Source organism: Thamnophis sirtalis, unplaced genomic scaffold (assembly GCF_051295495.1).
Source record: "Thamnophis sirtalis isolate CommonGarterSnake01/CBP01778 unplaced genomic scaffold, rThaSir2_p1.2 scaffold_13, whole genome shotgun sequence".
NCBI classification, from domain to species: domain Eukaryota; kingdom Metazoa; phylum Chordata; class Lepidosauria; order Squamata; family Natricidae; genus Thamnophis; species Thamnophis sirtalis.
Window position 1 is genome coordinate 15,774,334 of NW_028261393.1, and position 22,027 is coordinate 15,796,360.

The 22,027-nt window shown below is 43.6% G+C and overlaps 2 protein-coding genes across 6 annotated transcripts in view; one reads left to right on the forward strand and one right to left on the reverse strand.

Moving 5' to 3' along the window:
- The window catches only part of LOC106537585 (discoidin, CUB and LCCL domain-containing protein 1), a 41,868-nt gene extending 40,536 nt beyond the window's left edge, over positions 1 to 1,332 (reverse strand). The window contains exon 1 of the mRNA XM_087727440.1: positions 1,205 to 1,332. Within this exon, the coding sequence (XP_087583566.1) occupies positions 1,205 to 1,289 (85 nt within the window). The 5' untranslated portion in view covers positions 1,290 to 1,332. The remainder of the gene's footprint in view (positions 1 to 1,204) is intronic.
- Positions 1,333 to 5,232: 3,900 nt separating this feature from the next.
- On the forward strand, positions 5,233 to 22,027 carry GMEB1 (glucocorticoid modulatory element binding protein 1). Of its 5 annotated transcripts, none has more exons than XM_087727123.1 (10): positions 5,233 to 5,321; positions 9,475 to 9,641; positions 10,530 to 10,615; positions 12,382 to 12,506; positions 14,072 to 14,175; positions 14,725 to 14,879; positions 16,086 to 16,214; positions 16,894 to 17,031; positions 18,522 to 18,644; positions 20,036 to 22,027. In XM_087727123.1, the coding sequence occupies exons 2-10, from the start codon at positions 9,514 to 9,516 to the stop codon at positions 20,725 to 20,727; spliced, it is 1,680 nt and encodes a 559-aa protein (XP_087583249.1). In that variant the 5' UTR covers positions 5,233 to 5,321; positions 9,475 to 9,513; the 3' UTR covers positions 20,728 to 22,027. The 5 variants fall into 5 exon arrangements, with proteins under 5 accessions (XP_087583249.1, XP_087583252.1, XP_087583250.1 ...); XM_087727126.1 differs by having other exon boundaries at positions 10,533 to 10,615; XM_087727124.1 differs by lacking the exon at positions 5,233 to 5,321 and adding an exon at positions 5,335 to 5,392.

Consider the following 22,027-nt stretch of genomic DNA (forward strand, 5'->3'; position numbering starts at 1 on the left):
GTCTAGAATGAACCCTAGTTTTCCTCCAAAGTCAGCCCAGCTGATTTGGAACATGCCTTCTACAAGTAGTCCTTGATTTACGACAACAGTTCATTTAGCGACTGTTCGAAGTTACAATGGCAGTGAAAAAAAACCCTTAGTTATGACCATTTTTCACACTTACAACCATTGCAGCATTCCCAGGGTCACGCGATCAAAATTCAGAACCCTTGACTCATATTTATGTATATGAGAATAGAATAGAATTAGAATAAATTAGAATAGAATAGAAGAATAGAATTAGAATAGAAGAATAGAATAGAATTAGAATAGAAGAATAGAATTAGATTAGATTAGATTAGATTAGATTAGAATAAAATAGAATAGAATAGAATAGAATTCTTTATTGGCCAAGTGTGATTGGACACACTTGTCTTTGGTGCATATACTCTCAGTGTACATAAAAGAAAAGATACATTCATCAAGAATCATAAGGTACAACACTTAATGATAGTCATAGGGTACAAATAAGCAATCAGGAAACAATATCAATATAAATGGTAAGGATACAAGCAACAAAGTTACAGTCCTGCAGTCATAAGTGGGAGGAGATGGGCGATAGGAAGGATGAGAAGATTAATAGTAATAGCAATGCAGACTTAGTAAATAGTTTGGTATAGTAAATGTCTCACTTAGCAACATAACTGCTGGCCTCAATTGTGCTCCTAATTCACGGAAAGTTGGAGGGGGGTGAAAGAATGGGTGTATGGTGGGTCGAAGAGGTACATTGGGTTTCTATTTTGGGGGATATTATTGACAAGAGAATGGCTGTGTTTATTGTTTAATGTTATATGGCCCCGGTTCTGTACAGTATATATGTGACTGTACGAAAATGAAAATGGAAAATAAAACACATTTACACATAAAAATTGTGGTCCTAATTCGAGGGCTCCCTGTATGAAAACCTCTCCTTCTTAAGCGTTTTCTTCCTTATCGTGATGCTTCCCAGAGGCGCTGGGCTACAAGTGCCCATCACTGGCACGCTCCTGCTTAGCGCCTCTGAAAAGCAGAGCTTGGAGAAGATCGTGCCAAGCGTTCTCCCTTCAAGCTGCCACCCCCTCCTTTCTTTCACCAGCCTCCTTTCCTCATTCAACGTCCACTCTCGCTCCCAGCCACTCCACTTTCCCCGCCGTCCTATTCGCGCTTTGCAACGGCCACGACTTACCCGCCTGGCTGCTGGCCATCGAGAGGTCCAGGGGCCACCACAGCAGCTGGAACAGCCGGAGCGCACCGCGGAGCGCCGGGCGCATCGTCGAGCGGCGCCTCGGCAGGAGCCGCCGGTACGATCGCCTCCAGCCGGCCGTACAGCGCCCGTCTGCAGCTGGCAGCGGCCGGAGGAGCGCGCGCCTCGGACACCCCCCCTCCCGCGTCACGCGATTGGCTGAAGGGGCCAAGCCTCCCCTCGGTCATTGGCCCCGCCCGGCCGCCGGACGAACTTTTTCCCAAGACTGGTCTCGCCGCCCCGTCGAGGAAGAGCGAAGGACGCCGAGCCCGCCAGCTGGCCGAACGCCGACGCAATGAGCCCCCTTCGTCGGGAAAAACACACACGAAGAACCCGTGTTAGAAAGGGGAAAGGGTTAGGTGGATCGGGAGTCGTTGGTATCTTAGTTCGAGGTGGGAGCCCAAAGTGATGGGGGGTAAATATGGAAGGGCTCTTCTCTTAACGCACCTTGAAACCTCGTGAAACCTTGGCTTGACAAACGTGGTTTCTTGACTGTAGGTTGGGTGTCGAGCCCTGAAAAAGAAAAGCTAGCGGGTTGTGCTCACAATATAGCAAAGCATAATTTTGTATTTATTTATTTAGTCATATATATATATATATATATATATATATATGTGTGTGTGTGTGTGTGTGTGTGTGTGTGTGTGTGTGTGTGTGTGTGTGTGTGTGTGTGGTTTTTTTTTATTTGTGCTGATAAATAAATAAAGGGAGACTAGTATAGATCTATTTCAAGCTATTTAGCTCTCATCAGCTAGCCATACCCTTACTGGGATTTGAAATAGATCTATACTAGTCTCCCTTTATTTATTTATCAGCACAAATTAAAAAAAAACCACAAATATAACAAAGGCAACAGTAAAAATATTGGGTTTCTGTCGTGATGGACTCTTGTGACGAGCCGATTGACAGATGATGGAAGCAGTTAGCTTCCTCCCATAATTGGGGCTTACCAGGGGTTGTAAAAATCTTATATATATATATGTATGTATGTATGTATGTATGTATGTATGTATATATATATATGACATCTATACAATATACATGTAGTGTATATTGGAGGGGTTGGCCCATTGAGAGCTGCATGCGATGAAACTTCATTTTAATGTATGCCGATTAGTGTACATTCAAAGTGACAATAGGTAAAGGTCAGTGGTGGGATTCATTTTTTTTTTACTACCAGTTCTGTGGGTGTGGCTTGGTGGGTGGGGTGTGGCTTGGTGGGCATGACAGGGGAAGGTTATTGCAAAATCCCCATTCCCTCCCAATCAGCTGGGACTCGGGAGGCAGGGAATAGATGGGGGCATGGCCAGTCAGAGGTGGTATTTACCGCTTCTCCAAACTACTCAAAATTTCCACTACCGGTTCTCCAGAACTGGTTAGAACCTGCTGAATACCACCTCTGGTAAAGGTGAAGGTGCATGCTAGTCGTTTCTGGCTCTAGGGGTGGTGCTCATCTCTGTTTCAAAGCTGAAGAGTCAGCGCTTTCCGAAGACGTCTCCGTGGTCATGTGGCTGGCATGACTAAACACCGAAGTTGCACAGAGCGCTGTTACCTTCCCACCAAAGGTGGTTCCTATTTTTCTACTTGCATTTTTACATACTTCTGAACTGCTAGGTTGGCAGAAGCTGGGACAAGCAACAAGAGCTCACTTTGTTGCGGTTCTAGAGATTCAAACTGCTGATCTTTCTGATCGACAAGCTCAGCGTCTTAGCCACTGAGCCACCATGTCCCTTTAAAGTGACAATAAAGTTATTCTATTTATCATTGTTTAAACCAGAAGTATTCAACCTTGCAATTTCATCAGAAGCATAGTTTCTTTATGGTTTGCATGCTTTGTTGTGTATTCAAAGCGGTTGACTTGTTTTAACTACTCTTGGTTTTATGGTAGGTAATAGATTGTAGCACTTTTGTTTTGCTTTTCTAAACATGTTTTTTATAGGCATGTTTCTACTATAAACCAATTTGTAACTCAATGTTCACTCCATTTATTTCATTCCTCAACTTGAAATTTAACCAACTTTTGGTAAATCTCTGCATGTAGCACATTCAGTCACTACCCTCAACATCTTTGGCTGATTATTATAATCAACCCTTTAATTATTAGCATGAATCAGCCAAAGGAAGACAGTTTGTGTGAAACACTCTGTTTAATTTTGGTGAAGAACAGAGAACTATAGTGAGGTTTGGACAGTTTGGTGTAATGGTTAAAGTGCTGACCTATCAAACCAAGAAACAGCAAATTGTGGGCCCACTTTAGGCATGAAAGCCAGATGGGTGACTTTCAATCCAATCCCACATGGTTTTTGTTGTGGGGACAAACAAGGGGTGGGGGGATACTACAAAATCTGCTTTGAGCTCCTGTACAAAAAGACAGGATATATATCTCTAATAAATAAAGTGTTGATTTCTTTGGAAATGTATTCATTCTAATGTATTAAACTATAGTTTAGAACTACATAAATCTGGTTTTAGGTTTATCCTTGATGAATTTACTATGCTATGGGGGACTGCCAATATATAAACTTCTACCCTCAAAATGACGTTATTGGGCATTGCATACCAGAACAACTAGACACAAGGACTATGATGATATGACTATCACTAAGTGTTATATCTTATGACTTATGTCTTTTTATGATGACTATGATCATGATTTATCACTTATAGTTTTTATGTGCACTGAAAGCTTATGCACCAAAGACAAATTTCTAGTGTGTCCAATCACACTTGGCCAATGAAGAATTCTACATCAAACAATCTTTATTTTTCCCCAAGACCCCAGGTTGGTAATTAATTTGGTGATGATGGGGGAAATCATTTAATTATTGGCAAAGGGGCGGTTGCATTCTAGTATCTGTCCAATGGCACCTTAATAACAGCAAACTAAGCCTGTTCCAACGTTTGTTAACCTCAGCTACCCCTTTAAGATGTGTGGACTTCAACTCCCAGAATTCCCCAGCCCAACTAGGGAATTCTGAGAGTTGAAGTCCACACATCTTAAAGAGGTTGACAAATGTGCCTCTGCTGCCACCAATCAGAAGGCGACTGGCGCCATCAGCTGGGCATAACATTCATTTACTGAAAGTGGCATAAGAAGGGGTTCTTGTCTCCTTCCGGATTTGGCAGTTTCCATCAAATTCATGAAATGTAGTGTGATGGGATTAGGGCTGAAAATATCCAGAGGGCAGCATCTGGCAGCCAAATTCTCTGTATCTCTAGCAGTGGTGGATTAAGGCTCCCTGGTGCCCTAAGCACTGACAAATCTTGGTGCCCCCCCCACCTCCTCCTTTGTACATACTGTACAAATCTTCGTTGCATTTTTTTTCCTTTCTCAACTTTGTGGTGCCCCCTTTGGGCCTGGTCCTCTAAGCATGTGTTTGGTCTACTTAATGATTAATACACCACTGATCTCTAGCCTGCCATCTAGCAGCTATCTGGATTTCTGGTAGCTTTATAAGTGATAAGTGTGAAATTTCCCGAGCAGCAAATATTTGCAGCAACAAAATCGTTATTTGGATTAGAATGACACAGGGTGTGCTTTGAACTGGAGAAGGAAACTTTTAACGACTCGTGCATGCAATTAATTAATGAGGCCATTTCTGAGCATGTTTTCTTCGCAATTCCACTGCCTATTTGGAGCAAGTTAACTATATTGGGGGCAATATGCTGACTCTGTAAACAGCTTAGAGGGCTGTAAAGCACTGTGAAGCGGTATATAAGTCTAAGTGCTATTGCTACATATCCAACAACTGCAAAGCATGCAGATGCTATTAATACAGCAGCAGCAGCAGCGGCTCTGGCAGTCGGCAGATCCGTTGGGAAGAGCCGATCCTCGCTCGGCCAGAAACCGGCCTACCCAAAGGCTGCAAATGCAACCCTTTCCCCGCTCCCCAAAAGACGCACCAAACGCGGGAGCGCAAAAAATTGCTCTGCCTCTCGCGGCCCCTTTAAGAGAGAGGAGGCGGCCGGAAGTCCTGGCAGGCGAGCCGCTGCAGCTTCTGCGCATGCTCCCTCCCTCCTCCCTAGCCCCCCCTAACCCGGACTCGGCCGCTCGGAGACGGTAAACGGAGGGGGAGGGAAACGCAGGACGACGTTCTTGTTGCCGCTGCGCTACGGGAGCCGGGACGCAGAGTGCGTGGAGATGAGGGAGGGGGTTGCGTTGGGAGAGCGCACGGCCGCTACCCCGCCGTACGTGCCGCCGCCGGGAGAGCGGACGTCGCAGCGCCGCTGCGGGGGGGGGAAGTGGAGGGTGGGGAAAAGAGGAGGGGGAGGAGGCTGCGCCTGGCCTGGAGCGAGGGAAGAGGGGCGGGGCCACGGAGGGCTGAGGGGCTCGCGGGGCAGGCGAGGGGGCGGGGCCCGCGGGGGGGGGAGGCGGGCTTTCCCCTCAGCCGCGCGGGCGCGGTCGAACTCGCCCTCAGTGGCCAGTGTGCAAAGCCGTCCACGGGCGGCCCGCGCGCAGTTGTTCCTCCTCGTTCTCCTCCTCACGCCGCCGTCACCAACTCTCATTATCCCCAGCGGCCGGGCGAGCTGGGGATGATGGCAGTTGGAGTCTCCGGCCGTGAAGTTGGGCCCCGCGCTGAAAAAAAGAAACGCGCGGGCCGCTTTTGCTCTCCCCACCCCCCCCCCCCGGGCGTGGGGAGAAGCGGGGAGTGGAGCGAGTTTCGCCCGTAGAACTCGCTTCACCGGTTGAACTCGCCGCCTTTGATCCTCGGGGTTCTGAGGGACGGTTTGGCACTCGCGGTTTCCCGAGCCTCCCGGTCTAAAGCCCCGACTTCCTTCTTCCTCAGGCGGCCGGATTGAGGGGGTTCCTTCCCTGGCCGAACTACAAGCCCATCCCCGTTCAGTGACAAAATCGTCCCGGGTTAAAATCAAGCTCCTGTTCCCGGGACTGTTTAAACTCCGTCAAAACTCAAAAAAAGAGAAAATGAAATGATACTATATAGGTGGTGGTGGTGGCGGCGGCTGGACTAGAACACCCCCAAAGTCCCTTCCAGCTCTATTCAGATTGATTGATAACAGATAATAGATAAACAGGGTTGGAAGGGACCTTGTAGGTCATCCAGTCCAACCTCCCAAGCAGGAGACCCTGCCTTTACCATTTCTGTCAAGATGGCAGTCCAGTCTCTTCTTGAAAGCCTCCAGTGATGAAGCTCCCACAACTTCCGAAGGCAACTTCTGTTCCAATGGTTGATTGCTCTCACTGTCAGAAAGTTCCTCCTCATTCCTAGGTTGAATCTCTCCTTGGTCAGTTTCCATCCATTATTCCTTGTCTGGCCTTCAATGTGCTTTGGAGAATAGCTTTACCCCCTCCTCTCTGTGGCAGCCCCTCAAATATTGGAAGACTACTATCATGTCTCCCCGCGTTCTTCTTTTCACTAGACTAGCCATGCCCAGTTCCTGCAACCGTTCTTCATATGCTTTGGTCTCGAGTCCCCTAATCATGTTGGTTTGTCTTCTCAGCACTCTTTCTAGAGTTTCAACATCTTTTTTATAGTGTGATAACTAAAACTGGATGCAGTACTCTTAAGTGTGGTCTTTATAGATTGGTATTAGTACCGCACTTGATCTTAAATGTATCCCTCTGTTAATGCAATTTAGGATTGCATTGGCTTTTTTGGCTGCAAAATTGGTTAAAAGAGAAGCCCACCACCGGTTTTAAGTAGGATCCATAAGAAAAAAATAAAAATAGGATTACTGTATGTTAACAGCCTAGCTAGCTTCTCTCTGAGTGGCATTTCAATTTAATACATTTTTAGAGCAGGAGTCTCCCTATGATTTATGATACAGAATATTCATTACACTGACTGAGATGGCTTTAGATAACACACTTTGATGGTGGTTGGAGTTCGATGTAGGATAAATGGGTTTGAACAACTTGTTGTAATAGTGGAGATCAAAGTGGCTTTACCAAGATTTGGCATTTTTTAAATAAATGACAAATTATGATTTTAAAAGGCTGCCTTGATTTATATAGCAGAAAGCAATAAAAAGCAACTGCCTTCCATGCTCCCCTCTCTTTTTATGTCAATGCTAATGTGGCACAATGATGGGCTTGGGGTGGAATTTCTGGAAAACAATGCTTTTCCCAAAACAAAACAAATCACAGCTGAAATGCCCCTTAAATGTCCCTCTTCTATCACCCATTCTCTATTCAGTGTTAAGGGTTTTTTCTGTTTGACTTTTTAAAATAATGACAAAATTGATGACCTGGCACCATTATTTGAAGGATATCATTGTTGATTGAACAACTCTGTTTCACATGAACAAAGCTACTAAACCCTATTTACAAAAAATTATAATAAAGATGCAAATAATGTTCTTGTTTGCCTCAATTTTTGTTTTCCCATAATAATAAGCAGCTAAGGCAATTCTGAGCCTTCTGTTATATCCCTGCCAATATTTATGACACTACTGTAACTAATCTAAAATAATGCCTGTGATTTGCCTACTAAGCTTATAGAGTGCTGAATTCATTTGGACTTACCTAAAAGTTAATTAGGAAAGTTGTGATGATGTTTCTGCTTTTGTAAAAGTAAATTTCATTAACATCCAGGGGAATTTATTTGAGGCAGATACATAACATTCCTCTATAAAATAATTCTAGCTGATAACCATTGAATTAATGAGCAGTCTCTCATGCAATTTATCCTGAATTCAGACATGACTTAAAGAACTATTCAAACACGGGTCAAGTCATTTCAACCTTGCCTTTAAGAGACACAATAACATTTTCACATACTGAATACTTTTTAAAAATATAGTAGAATGACAAGTAAGAGAGGTTTAGAACAGCTCTAGAAAAGGTTATTAGACAGCAAGGTCATTAGACTTATATCTAACCTTCAGATTCAACACCACCACAGTGTATTTCTCTGGGTATCCTCTGAGGCAAAATGAGACTTACGTTTGTGTATTGCTAATGAGTTTTGTGCAGCCAGCAGGAGGGGCTGGTTTGTAGCAACCAGTAAGTTGAATTTGTTAGACTGATCATCTGATCCAGCAGTAACAATGGCCTGTGATTTTGAATCTAAAAACAAGGAAACTCATACACTCTCACTTATGAAATGGGGTTTTGTGTTAAAGTTCTTATTTCCAAAGAATCACGTGTATGATCATTCTTACTGAAAATCCCATAAATCCTTGCTTTCCCAGCTCATCTGCTGATTTGGGAGCAACCAATAGACAAAATTGAATTTGGGGGTTCTTTTGGTCATTAGTTTACAACCAATGTATTGTGGGAGGGGGTTTGATCCTGGTGTTCTGCTGGCAAAGGAACAAAGAGAAAGCAAAAGCAACTCCCACAATCTTAAATCATTTAAAAAGCAGCAAATGCCTCCCACCAAGCTCCAAGCCACCCATTACATACTTTTCAAACCCTTTGGATACCACATTAATCATTGCAACGTGGCTTTCCAGCTTTCTCTGTCTATTGAGTGACACTGCCCAGTGTTTCAGCCTAATTGGTTGGTTTAAACCAGTGTTTTTCAACTACTGTGCCGCGGCACACTAGTGTGCCATGACATAGTGTAAGGTGTGCCGTGGGAAAAACACTTTATATATAGTCAGTATAGGCACAGAGTTAAATTTTTTTAACATTTTCTATTGGTGGTGTGCCTCGTGGTTTTTTTTCATGAAAAAAGTGTGCCTTTGCACAAAAAGGTTGAAAAACACTGGTTTAAACAACCCCCCTCAAAAAAAAAAAACTGCCTGGGAACTCAGAAGCAAATTACCTAGATACTAGACTGTACTAGGTACAGTCTAAGCCAATTGTATATAGGACTGCATCCTTCACTTTCTAATGAATCCAAGTTTCCATTTAAAAAAATACCCTTTTTGTTTTCAGTTGGCTCATGCTTCTGCTGTAGTAGTTGCAGCCCAGAATATAGAAAGGGAATGAATGCCTGAGCATCTTTAATTGCTGTCACAATAACCTCTTAAACCTTACAAGAAAGCTAACAAGGCCAAGTCACTTTTGAATTCCCAAGGCAATAGTGGTAGATAGATTAGTCAATTAGCCTGAGAACAATCTTCGGTTGTGTGGAAAGGTTAAAACTATTAAGAGATGCCGCAAAGGTGCTGAGGATGTTTCTATCACATATGTGTTCCCTTTTGTCCTACTATTATAGAATATGATAATTGTGTATAATTAGAAATGACGGTTCTCCTCAACTCCCAAATCAAGATTGCCTCGGTTGTTTTGTTGTCCACTACAGCATACTTGTCACCCGGTCGCTCAGACTTCATGTGAACAAATGGCAAATGCTGAAGTAAGCATTCCTGTAGGAGATGTGGTTGTTGTGCCAACCGAAGGAACGGAGGGGGGAAACCCAGAAGATACCAAAACCCAGGTTATATTACAACTACAGCCCGTTCAACAAGGGTGAGTGACATGCCAGTAGCAAAATGAAATATCCCCAAGCAATTTTGCCCAAATTGAGGGTTTAGTGGACTGCTACAAGGAGAGTTGAAAATACAGGCATAAAAGAAGATGAAACTCTTGTGATTTAGTAGTTGTGCAGAAGACAGGAATTTTAACAAGAGTTTGAGGTATTGGGAGATTCTAAATATGCTTAAAAATATGAAGGAACACATGTTATAGATGCCTTCTCCATCATTAATTTTATGGCTGGATTTTATGGCTGGACAGAACCATAAAGTTAAGGACAATTTGGTCAACCCCACAGCTGGTGTAGCATTCCTAATAAAGAAGAGGTCACCCCTCCCACCCAATCAGTTCATTCCACTGTGAAGCAAGTTGTATCAAAACAAGTTTGACTGTTTAATAACAATTTCCTTTCTTGTATGAAGACTCGAGTCCTTTCAGCTGCAGACAGAGAACTTGATTATCATGATATTAACTTTCCTTGGAGATACAAATTACAGTATCCCTTATGAAATTGGTGGGAAAAAATACTGCTATGAATATTACTTTTTATATAATCAAAATAAACTACTATGCAAGGAAATTTGCATAATATTAATAAGTCCAATATATCAAACTAATATCGATAGGCCTAAAACAGCAGGTTATTTCCATATAAACCGATGGCAGTAGAATAACCAAAAGCTGAACCATTAAAATTAAAATTCTGGGTTGCTGCTGAAAAGTGCCAAATTCCATAAATACGGAATTACTAATGGAAAATCCCATAAATAAGTGTTACCCCTACTGATGTGAGGATCACATAGATTGATAGCGGGGAGATGTTCTTTCATGTCACCAGTTTTCAAATGACTGCATCTTTTGTGTACTTGCTATTTTTTACAGCAGAATTTATCAAGAGAGCGCTGAAACGAATGCGGCCGTGATGGCTGTAGAAACACATACCATACACAAACTTGAAGATGGCATCGGTGAGTTCTCAAGTGATAGCGATACATTAGTTTCATGTTTAGCTCAACTGTATTGCAGCATAATAGGGGTGCTTTGGATGAAGCCTGCAGGCAGCATGTGCAGTGGGTTAGTGCGCTGAAGCAGAACTAGGAACACATGATGAACTCAAGACACAATGAATGGCTTTAATGCAGCCACTGATTCTTAATCCATTGTACACCCCTGGCTTAATATTAGGAGGACAACATTGAAGAAGAAATACTACATCCACCATCTTTCCTCCAAACCAAAACTTTGCTCAGCAGAAGCGGAAATGGGCTGATCCTGAAGCATAACAGTTTCTGCAATAGTTATTTGCATGGATGATGGCTCCCCCCCCTCCCCCGCTCCATATCATTAAAGGAAATACCAACCTTTCTACATATTTGCATAAGGTGGAATAAAGCCTGTAGCACTGAGAAAAACTAGAATCCTTGGGAAAAGAGTTCTTGAGCTAAGAGGCCTTAAGAGCTTTATTTCATTGTCTCTTCTTGTGAAGGTGTTGCCTAAAGATTCACATTTCTGAAGCTCAACTACAGACACAAGGCAGTCCTTGTCAGGCTACTGTCCAAATTTCACTTCCTATATTCATCACGGGACGCGGTGGCTCAGTGGCTAAGACACAGCTTGTCGATCAGAAAGGTCAGCAGTTCAGCTGTTCAGTTCAGTTCGAATCTCTAGCACCGCGTATCAGAGTGAGCTCCCGTTATTTGTCCCAGCTTCTGCCAACCTAGCAGTTTGAAAGCACGTAAAAAATGCAAGTAGAAAAATAGGAACCACCTTTGGTGGGAAGGTAACAGCATTCTATGCTCCTTTGGCGTTGAGTCATGCCGGCCACATGGCCATGGAGACGCCTTCGGACAGCGCTGGCTCTTAGGCTTTGAAATGGAGATGAGCACCGTCCCCTTAGAGTCAGGAATGACTAGCACATATGTGCGAGGGGAACCTTTTCCTTTATCTTCATCACTTCAGAATGGCTGGAAATTTGCATATTATATTGGACATTCAAGAGTGTGAGAATGTGAGGCTAGTATCCCAAAGAACTGTATTTTCCCAAAAAATATTTTCTAGGTAAAAGCTAGCACTTTGCCCTTACATTGTAGTTTAATTTTGGCTTGGTGTATAATATGAGTATAGCCATTGAGATTTACAGTACATTATCCCATGATTTATAGCTGAGTTGTGAGTTGTATATCATGATTTATGGGTGTTAAACAAATCGGACTATGTATTAGTATAGTAACCCAGTCCATAAGAAACCCTGCCTTGTTAATGGCAATGAATCATATTGTCTTCTTTCATACTCTGAACTCTTCTGGCTGTTATGAAACTGTACTCTGATGCTTGTCGAAATACTATACATTATTTATGGATCCATCGTAAGTTGTAAAGATGAAACAAACTATATAATTTTATCAGTGTCTTTAAGAGAGAAGTGATGACTTAGAATGTGGCTTTCATGCAAGAGTATCCCAGGTTCAGATTTGGAATCTCCAGTTTAAAGATACACGATGAGAAAATGCTTTTTACAGTCCTTTTCAGTCTTTGGGTTAGATCAGGCAACTTTAAGACTTGTGGACTTCAACTCCCAGAATTCCCTAGCCAGCCATGGGGAATGCTGGCTGGGGAATTCTGGGTATTGAAGTCCACAGGTCTTAAAGTTGCCAAGTCTGGACACTTAGGGTGAAATGAGTCAGCATGGAGATCTCTACGTGTCTCTCAAACGTCTCCCTGTTTCTATCTGTAGATGCCAGTGTCCTTGAAAGCAGTGAGGAAATTGAGATTGTTTACCCCATTACCTGTGGAGATAGCAAGGCCATCTTGCTCTGGAAGAAGTTTGTGTGCCCAGGAATCAATGTCAAGTGTGTTAAGGTAAATAGCATGGTGAAAGTGACTTTGCCAGCTCTCTTCACTTTATTCTGTGTTGCTGGGTTTTCGGACAGTGAGGAGGTTGGGGAGAAACATGGGCCAGTCCTGAATTCTGAGGAAGGCTCTGATGAGGGCTCTGTGTCGGAGGCAGAGAGGGGGCCAGAGCCATATGCCAGTTATCAGTTGCCTTCAGTCAGACATCAATGAGGCAGATGAAAAGCTGGAGCCTGTTCCCAGTGTACGCATGTGCAGAGTTGCCAGATGAAGGGAACAGCTAAAGAACAGGAGTCGACTTGGGAGTAAGGCCATAGGTGGACGATGAATGGCCCTTCCCAGAGGAAATAAAAGAGTAGCGAAAGAGGAGTGGAGTTTGCAGGAGACAATTAGTTCGCTTAATTGGTTTGTGACTCTCCAAGAGTCCTTGCCAAGTTTTGCAGGTATCAGTCAGTCAGCTCTCCAAGCCAGATAAGGTCTGTAACTGTAAATCCTCCCTTGAAAGACTTTGGTGGATGTGAATGAGCAGAATTCACAGTAAACTAATAAAAGGGGTTTTTGTCGGGACAAGGAGTTTGCTTCATGCTCTTGGGAAACTTTGGTCTACATGGGGCTGCCCTTGAAGAGTATTCGGCAACTTCAGCTTGTCCAGAATGCAGCCGCGCGAGCGATCGTGGGTGCGCCTCGGTTCACCCACGTAATACCTATCCTCCGCGAGCTGCACTGGCTGCCTGTTGATCTCCGGGTACGCTTCAAGGTGCTAGTTGTCACCTACAAAGCCCTTCATGGTATTGGATCTGGGTACTTGAGAGACCGCCTACTGCCAATTACCTCCACTAGACCAATTAGATCCCACAGACTAGGCCTCCTCCGAATTCCATCAGCCGGCCAGTGTCGACTGGCGACTACCCGGAGGAGGGCCTTCTCTGTGGCTGCTCCAACCCTCTGGAACGAACTCCCCGTGGAGATTCGTACCCTCACCACCCTCCAGGCCTTCCGCACAGCCCTTAAAACCTGGCTGTTCCGACAGGCCTGGGGCTAAAGACTCGCTGCTCCACTTCGAATGGTATGATTGTTGTGCTTTTTTTTTTTTTTTAACTATGTATGGTTTTATGTTTTCTGTAACTTTGTTTGTTTTTCCCTCCCTTTGAGTTGTGAGCCGCCCTGAGTCCCCTTAGGGAAAAGGGCGGCATACAAATAAATTAAAATGAAATGAAATGAAAATGGTCAGAACAGAGGCATCCATCCCCCTGCCACAAGGACTTGGACACCACCATAGGAAGAACATTAGGTTATGTCTGCCATAATAGATATTTTTCTTGTGAGAGTCCCGTTCTACAATATATAATTGGATGGTAAAAAAATTCCCACTTATCCACCTCATTTTTATCCCGAAGCAGTTCTACATATTGCACAGTGTCAGCCTGGAATCACAAAGCCTAGGTTGTATTAACAAAGTCCTAGTGTGTCTTGATCACATATATCCATGAATCGTGGGTGCTGCCTTGAAGACTGAATGGTTGCATTATGTCCTTACCATGAGAAAAATAATTGGTTCCTTCCTCTTTTGATAGTTCAACGATCAGCTTATCAGCCCCAAGCACTTTGTTCACCTGGCTGGCAAGTCCACCCTGAAGGACTGGAAGCGAGCCATCCGCCTAGGAGGAATCATGCTGAGGTAACCTTGCCATGTACAGGTAGTCCTCAACTTACAACTACAATTAAGCCTCGAATTTCTGTTGCTAAGCAAGACATTTAAGTGAGTTTTGCCCCATTTTTCTAACTTTCTTGCCAAAGTCATTAAATCAATCATTGCAGTTATTATTCCTTTCCATATTCTATTGCTAGAATACATTTGGATGGAAATAAAGATATTTTTTTATGACACAGAACATGCACTTCATATTAAACCTTCCATTAAATTCAGTGGTGGGTTTTCAAATAATTTAACAACCGGTTCCCTGCCCTAATGATTTCTTCCAACAACCAGTTCACCAAACTGCTCAGAAAGTTCACAACCGGTTCTCCTGAAGTGCTGCGAACTTGCTGAATCCCACCACTGATTGAACTATATAACTGCTGTTGTGCATAAGCTAAATGGGACTGAGCATCATTTGATGCATTGCCACCAAAGGCTTTGTTTTTTTACATTTTCCTCTTAAGACAATTCTTTGAACTGATTTTCATCCCCCTCAGATGACTGTTCTGTTTTCCATTCATTGTGTAGGAAGATGATGGACTCTGGGCAAATTGATTTCTATCAGCATGACAAAGTGTGCACCAACACCTGCCGAAGCACCAAGTTTGATCTCCTGTTCAGCAGTGCCAGGGCCCCAGTACCAGGACAAACAAGCCTGGTACAGACTCCCACTTCTGCTGATGGTAGGTCTCTTTCTTATTAAAACCCTGCCTTCATTAAATTAAGTGTAAGTTGAAATAGAGTGGGGGGCAGATTTACATATCATCTTACTTCCCACTGCACATTTTGTTTCTTTTTGTGAGAAAGTTTTTTTTTTTTAGTTCAGCTACTTCAATTAATTAGAGCAGGGGTGTCAAACTCGATTTCATTGAGGGCTGCCTCAGGGTTGTGCTTGTCCTCAGTGTCCGTCCGTCCGTCCATCCATCTGTCCAGGGTGGGGGTGGCCAGTTTGATGTCTGTTTTTGCCTGTGACGGCCTCCTGCAGCCTTCTGCCAGGGAAAATGGAACCGGGAGTGGGGGCTGCGCATGGCCTTCCCCAGCTCTGCTTTCGTTAGTAGAGGCACCATGGGCTGGTTCTTTGCTGTTTCTAGGGTCTCCCTATGGCCAGATCTAAGCACCCTGAGGGCTGGATCCGGCCCGTGGGCCTTCAGTTTGACACCCCTGATTTAGAGCATACGTTTAATGTATAAGGCGAAGCCACACATGACAAATATTGGCATAAGTCAGGTGTGGCTTTTGAACATTAAAAGGAAAAAGACAATTTCTATAAAGCAGGGACTTTCAACCTCAACCACTTTAAGATGGTTGGACTTGAAACTCTCAGAATTCCCCAGGCAGGATTGAATTGAAGGACACAAATGTATAGTGTACCAATGTGGTAGTTACACCCAAATGTTTCTTCATTCATTGCAGCAGCTACAGAGTTTACGTAACATTTCAAAAGCAATGGCTTTATTGTGCCAGTCCCCAAGGATACGTTGATCAGTCCAAAGCAACCTTGCTTCACCTGCCCAATGTGGCACCTTGAAAGAGCAATTCTCAAAATGTCCAGCCAGCATTGAGACCATGCTGGCTGAGAATCTGATGTCCCCACATAAGAGTGTCAAATGAGCAAAGCTGTTAACTGGAAGGCCTGAATTCACACACAGTGCTAAGACCTAATGTGCTTTGTTTGCTTTCAGCTGCATTTTGTATGTCCCAGCCATTGCGATTTGGAAATTATGGTGTATGGCTTAACATAGGGTGTAAACCCTATCATCATGTCATATCATAGACTTACAGATGAATAGTTGGCTTAACAGGACTTATCCTGATATATCATCTAGATGTGTGGGTGGGTGAGGAAGTACTGTGGCAGCAGAGTATCAGACTGGTCTCCTCTTGTGCAGGAAGCATCACCCAAATTGCAGTGTCTGAGGAAAGTGTAGAAGAAGGGATTGAATGGAATTCTGCTATGACAGCAGCAGTCACTATGGCAACCGATGAGGGAATCAAGAAAGACCCAGAGGAGATATCAGGTTGGTCCTTCCCGTTTCTCTGTACAGCTTGCATACTTTTTTTTCATTTCCTCTGCACACTTTGGAAAGGAGAGGAAGTGGAGTAAGAGAAGCAAACTTTTGTCAGCAATGGTTGCATCCTTAGTCTTTCTGTAGGGTGCCAATTTGGGGGAAAACTGGTTCTAAACTTGACTCATCAGCAATGGCATGTACCTTCCTTGAACGATCCTTTGATTGTTTACACATGACAAAAGACAAAAGGCTTCTAGTGTTTTACTTGACATGCTCTGGAAGCTGTTTTCAGCCTGTTGCAACTGTTTGTGAGCACACATGTGCTGCAAGCATAATTTTTTAAGTGGTCAATGAACAGTCTACATCAGTGTTCTCTTCCATGACTCCATGGCGATGTACTGATTTCAATTCTCAGAATTCTAGCTGGGGAATTCTGGGGGTTGAAGTCTACACACCTTCAGTTAGCCAAGGTTGAGAAACACTGGTCTAGGTTATGTCTCGAGTGGGTGCCTTTTAGTTCAATGATACTTCCAAGTAAGAGTGTATAGGTTGGATCAACAAGTTAGCAATCCATTCCTTAAAGTGCTTGATCAAGTATAGTAGTTTGCTGGTCCCAGGAGTAGATATGTTGCTGTATAATTGCCAAACAGTTTTTTTTCTTTAAAAATGTTTTATCTTTCCATGGCAGAGGAGATGCTGATGTTTTGGAAAGGCATTGCTGATGTGGGCTTGATGGAAGAAGTGGTCTGTAATATTCAGAAGGAGATAGAGGAGGTGCTAAGAGGGGTACAGCAAAGGCTTGCCCAATCCCCTTTCCAGATTACCGGTGGGTAAGAGGTCAGCAGTCTCCATGTTGATATGAAATGATAACCACTAGGGCAGGCTTCCTGCCTTACAAGTAGTCCTTGACTTATAACAGTTCATTGAATGTCTGTTCAAAGTTATAACATCACTGAAAAAAGTGACATGTGCGTTTTTCACACTTACGATCATTGCAACATCCCCACGGTCATGTGATCAGAGTTTGGATGCTTGACAACTGGTTCATATTTATGACAGTTGCAGTGTCCCAGGATCATGTGATCACCTTTTGCAACCTTCTGGCAAGCAAGGTCAATGGGGAAGTCAGATTCATTTAACAACTGGGCTACTAACTTATTAACTGCAATGATCCACTTAACAACTGTGGCAAAAAAAAGTTGTAAAGAGGGACATTCACTCAACCAAAGTTTCATTGAGCAAAAAAAAAAAGGCTGGGCTCAATTGTGGTCATAAGTCAAGAACTACTTGTATTTATGCTTTGTGAATTATATGTCTCAATAGTACTTGTTTTGTCATTTTATTAACTACTCTCCAATGATAGCTTTCTTATGAGTAGCAATCTCAAAATGCAATGCAATCCTAAAATAATCAAAAATAGTGAACGTTAACAGGAAAACGCCAAAACCAATTAAAATCCATCGAAGTTGTAAATTATCTTTTTCCAGAAATGTTTTCATTGTCTAAATGTTTATCATAGCTCCTTTAGTTTCCAATCAGCTTCAGGGATGAATAAAACTAGAAGTATTGGAAAAATAAACTTCTATAAAGCATAAAGGAGAATATTTGTAGCTCAGAGTTGACATGCAGGGTCTTTGGTACTCTCTGAGCTTGCTTGTTTTCTTGCAGACCTTTCACGACCCAAACTAGGTAATATCATCAGTGCTAGGGGTAGTTTGGGTCGCGAACTGTCTGCAAGAAAGCAGACTAGACTAGTCAGATGACAAAGCTGCTGATGATATAACAACAACAACAACAGTAATAGAAATAATTATAAGAGAAAGGGGGGTCTTCCTGATCCTGAAAATATATCACTAGTGATGACAGGATGGTCTACCCCTGAGGCTAAAGGGGAAAAATATACTTCAGCGTGTTCTATATGTATTATTTTCTGCAAAATTTCTCATGCATTTTACATAATAATACATTTGGCACTTGTCGACTATAAAACTTCTGAGGCAGTCTCACGTACACTGTCATTTGCAAACTAAATTGGATAGAACAATTCCTGCTTTGGAATTCTTGAGCAAGTAGGTTGCTTAAAATTCAGGGAAATAATATTATTTTCTTAATCTTTTTTTTCAATTGTTAAATACTTTCTTCTTCATGTCAGTTTCCATGGCTGTTGTAGGTGCATCTTGCATAATCAAGAGAGCAAGTGCTACCAAAGTGTTAAGTAATCCTGCATGGGCAAACAAGGAATAGCTCAGGTCGTCCTGCCTGGGAGTTGGATCCCATTTAGAATATTAGTCAATATCTGTGAATGTCTTCCTGTAGATGCTGCTGTTCTAAATAATGTCGCTCACACTTTTGGTCTGATGGACACAGTGAAGAGGGTGCTGGATAACAGGAAGAGTCAAACAGACCAGGGAGAGGAGCAATTTCTTAACACTTTGGCAGGTAATTTTGAAATTGGAACTTTCTTAACTCATCAATTAATTGTGCAAGAAATACGCCTTGGTTGCTGTAGTACAGTGTTTCCCAAACTTGGCAACTTGAAGATGTCTGAATGCTGGCTGGGGAATTCTGGGAGTTGAAGTCCGGACATCTTCAAGTTGCCAAGTTTGGGAAACACTGCTGTAGTACATTCATATTCCCTCTAGTTTGCTATTTTCAGGAGGGTAAACACTCCAGACTTCATTAAGATTAAAGCTCATACATTGTACTCCTGCAGGTAATGGTCAGTTGGCCCTAAATCATGGGTGTCAAACTCGCCATGTCACGCCGTCACATGACATTCTCCCCATTCGCGGAGCTAGGGTGGGCGTGGCCTGTGCATGATGCATCTGGCCTGCGGACCACCAGTTTGACACCCCTGTCTAAATTAAGCATTTTTGTATAACATGCGTTCTCCTCCTCCTCATTTTTCCTCTTTTTCTTCCTCTTCCTCTCCCCCCTCCCATCCTCCGCCTCTTGTATTTTCCTTATCTTAAATACAGCAAATTCCTTACAATTACCAAAAAGTATGATTTAAGTCGCATTGAATACACTTTTATGTCTGTGGCGATTCTCAATCATCCAGGTGATGGTTGTCCCAATGGTGCAACCATCAAATGGTCCAAAAGAAAAGCACCTTTGGGACAATACATTTTTCCCTCTTCCCAAGAGGCATTAACTATATTCTGACCAGCATTTTTGCTGTAATATTTTTGCCGTTTTTAGTATACGTTGGAGGTTTGAAAACTTGCAAATGATGCCGTTTTAATTTTAAAGCTGCTGTTGTCTGCAGCTCTGAGATGGGGTTAAGCAGTACTTGGAGAGGTAAATTAGTTTCTCCTCTGCATCCCAGGTTTTTTTTTGTGTGTGTGTTCTCTAAATAATTGGAGTTATCCTCACGAGACAGCTATGAGCTGTGGTGGCGCTGTGGTTGGAGTGCAGTACTGCAGGCTACTTCTGCTGACTGCCACCTGACTGCAATTTGGTGGTTCGAATCTCCCCAGGCTCAAGAGTTACACTAACATTGAAGAAATGGAGGAATAGATTCATTAATCACCAGGCTCAAGGTTGACTCAACCTTCCATCCTTCGGAGGTTGGTAAAATAAGGACCCAGGTTGTTGGGGGCAACAGGCTGACTCTGTAAACCACTTAGAGAGGGCTGTAAAGCACTGTGAAGAGGTATTTAAGTCTGGGTGCTCTTTCTATTCCCATCCATTGTTCTGTTCTTTTGGCACAGGAGAAACAACTGAATGTTATACCTAGAAATTGTTTTCCTGCCTCTTGTCTTTTGTGCTGCTTGTGTGATAATTTCCAAAGCATTTCCTTGACTAGACTATGCCATAAATCCTTGCAGCACTAGATCGCCAGCTAGAAGACCAGAAGAAGATTGCCAGGGACCCATCCATTCAGAATGTGATCCTGATGCCCGTCAACACTCCAAAGCCTCCCAAAAGGCCCCGGTTAAAACGTCCAGCTTCAGCCACAGTTCTAAGCCCCTCGGCTCCCATCCAGCAACCTCAATTCACCGTCATCTCGCCCATCACCCTCGCACCCATGGGACAGCAGTTTTCCGTTAGCAACATTCCAATGGCCACGATCAGCCAGGGCTCCAGCCCGGTGACTGTCCACACATTGCCCTCCGGTTCCCAGCTTTTCCGCTACGCCACCGTGGTTTCTTCCTCCAAAACCAGCTCAACCGATACCGTGACACTTCACCCCTCCTCGAGCTTAGCCCTGCTGAGCTCGGCAGCGATGCAGGACAGCGGGACACTTGCTAATGTGGCCACCATGGTCAACCCCGTGGAACTGGTGGCCATGGAGTCTGGCCTGACTTCGACCATCCAGGCAGTCGAAGGCACTTCAGAGGACGGACAGACAATCATAGAAATAGACCCAGCGCCTGATCCAGAAGCCGATCCTGAAGAATCAGGGGGGAAAGCTGTGATTTTGGGGACAGAGTTGAGGACTGAGGAGAAGGTGGTGGCTGAGGTTGATGAACATCAGCATCAGGTCCATAATGTGGAGATCGTAGTCTTGGAGGACTAAGTCAGCAAGCCATCCGGCCTTGCTAAAAATGATTGTTCACCTCTTACTTTTTATATTGGTTTGACCCTCCCCCCCTTTTTCTTTTCTTTTCTACAGCCTTGCAGGTAAGTTCACAGGAATGCTGATCATCACTTTTAAACAGTCATTTTCTTTAGCGGGGAAAGAGCAGGCAGGCTGGGATGATGGTTTGTGGGAAAAGGAGAGAGGTCAGGATTTTACCCTGCCTGGTTTTATGGGGAAACAAGCCATTGCTGTTATCCCTCTGTGAGGAAGGATAGCAAATCCGTAGACCCAGATTGGAAGCTATCCTTCTTGGGATTGTCTGTCTCAAAAACAAAGTAAGACGGCTCCTGGAAATGTAACGACTGGATGAGTAATGACCTTAAAAACAAGAGCTTCCATCTTCCCCCTAGGAAGGGAGATTCCGTGTCCGTTTCAGACTTTTCAAGCATTTTTGGGGGGGGGAAGTCGCGGAAGAAACACAGCAACCTGATTGATCAGGTCACCAACCCTTCTTTGTGTTCGTTTTTCTAAAAAAAAAAAAAAAAAAATTCCGTAAGCTGTTTGCCCATTTGTGGCTTCAAAAATTGGATTCTCGGCTCTTCCTCTTTTGTACTTTCTCCAGCGGTTTTTCTTTTCCACTTGGTTGTTACATGATTTCTAGGAAATGCTTACGCTTTATGCCCATGCAGGCACATACAGGGAGAAACTAGGAACTGATACGGCGGGCAGACGCAGCGCCCAATGACCCCCCTGCTCTCTCAAGTACAGAACCAATAAGCCTGGATGTCTGTATACGGTGGGAGAATTGGGCTCAGCAAACAGGGCATGCCTGCCGTTTACTCAGCACTTTGGGAAACCATACCATGCTGGCTTAGGTGTGTGTGCGTGTGTGTCTGTGTGTCTGTGTGTGTATGTTTGATGGTCATCATTTTTTTTGTGGGGGGAAGAAATGATTACAGGAGTCTCTTCAGCAATGTGGCTGCCTGGTCTCCGTTTCTGTCGGGCTGGATGTGTGTGTGGGTTGTTTGAGTGTCTTCCTTAAGGGAAGAGAAAGGAGTGGGGGGGGAAGAGGGGGAAAGATTCCCTTCCCCATCTCCCTACTGGCCGTAACACAGTGCTTACGGTCTCCCTCTCCATATTTTAAGAAGTTAGAATTCAGAGTTGGAAGATTTGAAGGGTAAACCAGTTGAATTGTTTTAAAACAGCAGTTTAAAAAAAAAATACCCTACAGGAGTCGGGTAGCGCCATTTGTTTTATTTGGGTTTTCTTTGCATTAAAAAGATAAGCAAAAACAAAA

Bases quoted from the DNA above. Each gene is read 5' to 3' on its own strand.
- GMEB1 (XM_087727123.1), top strand. From the start codon at position 9,514: ATGGCAAATGCTGAAGTAAGCATTCCTGTAGGAGATGTGGTTGTTGTG. The intron at 10,616-12,381 runs GTGAGTTCTCAA...TTCTATCTGTAG, and splicing joins CAAACTTGAAGATGGCATCG to ATGCCAGTGTCCTTGAAAGC. The intron at 12,507-14,071 runs GTAAATAGCATG...CTCTTTTGATAG, and splicing joins TCAATGTCAAGTGTGTTAAG to TTCAACGATCAGCTTATCAG.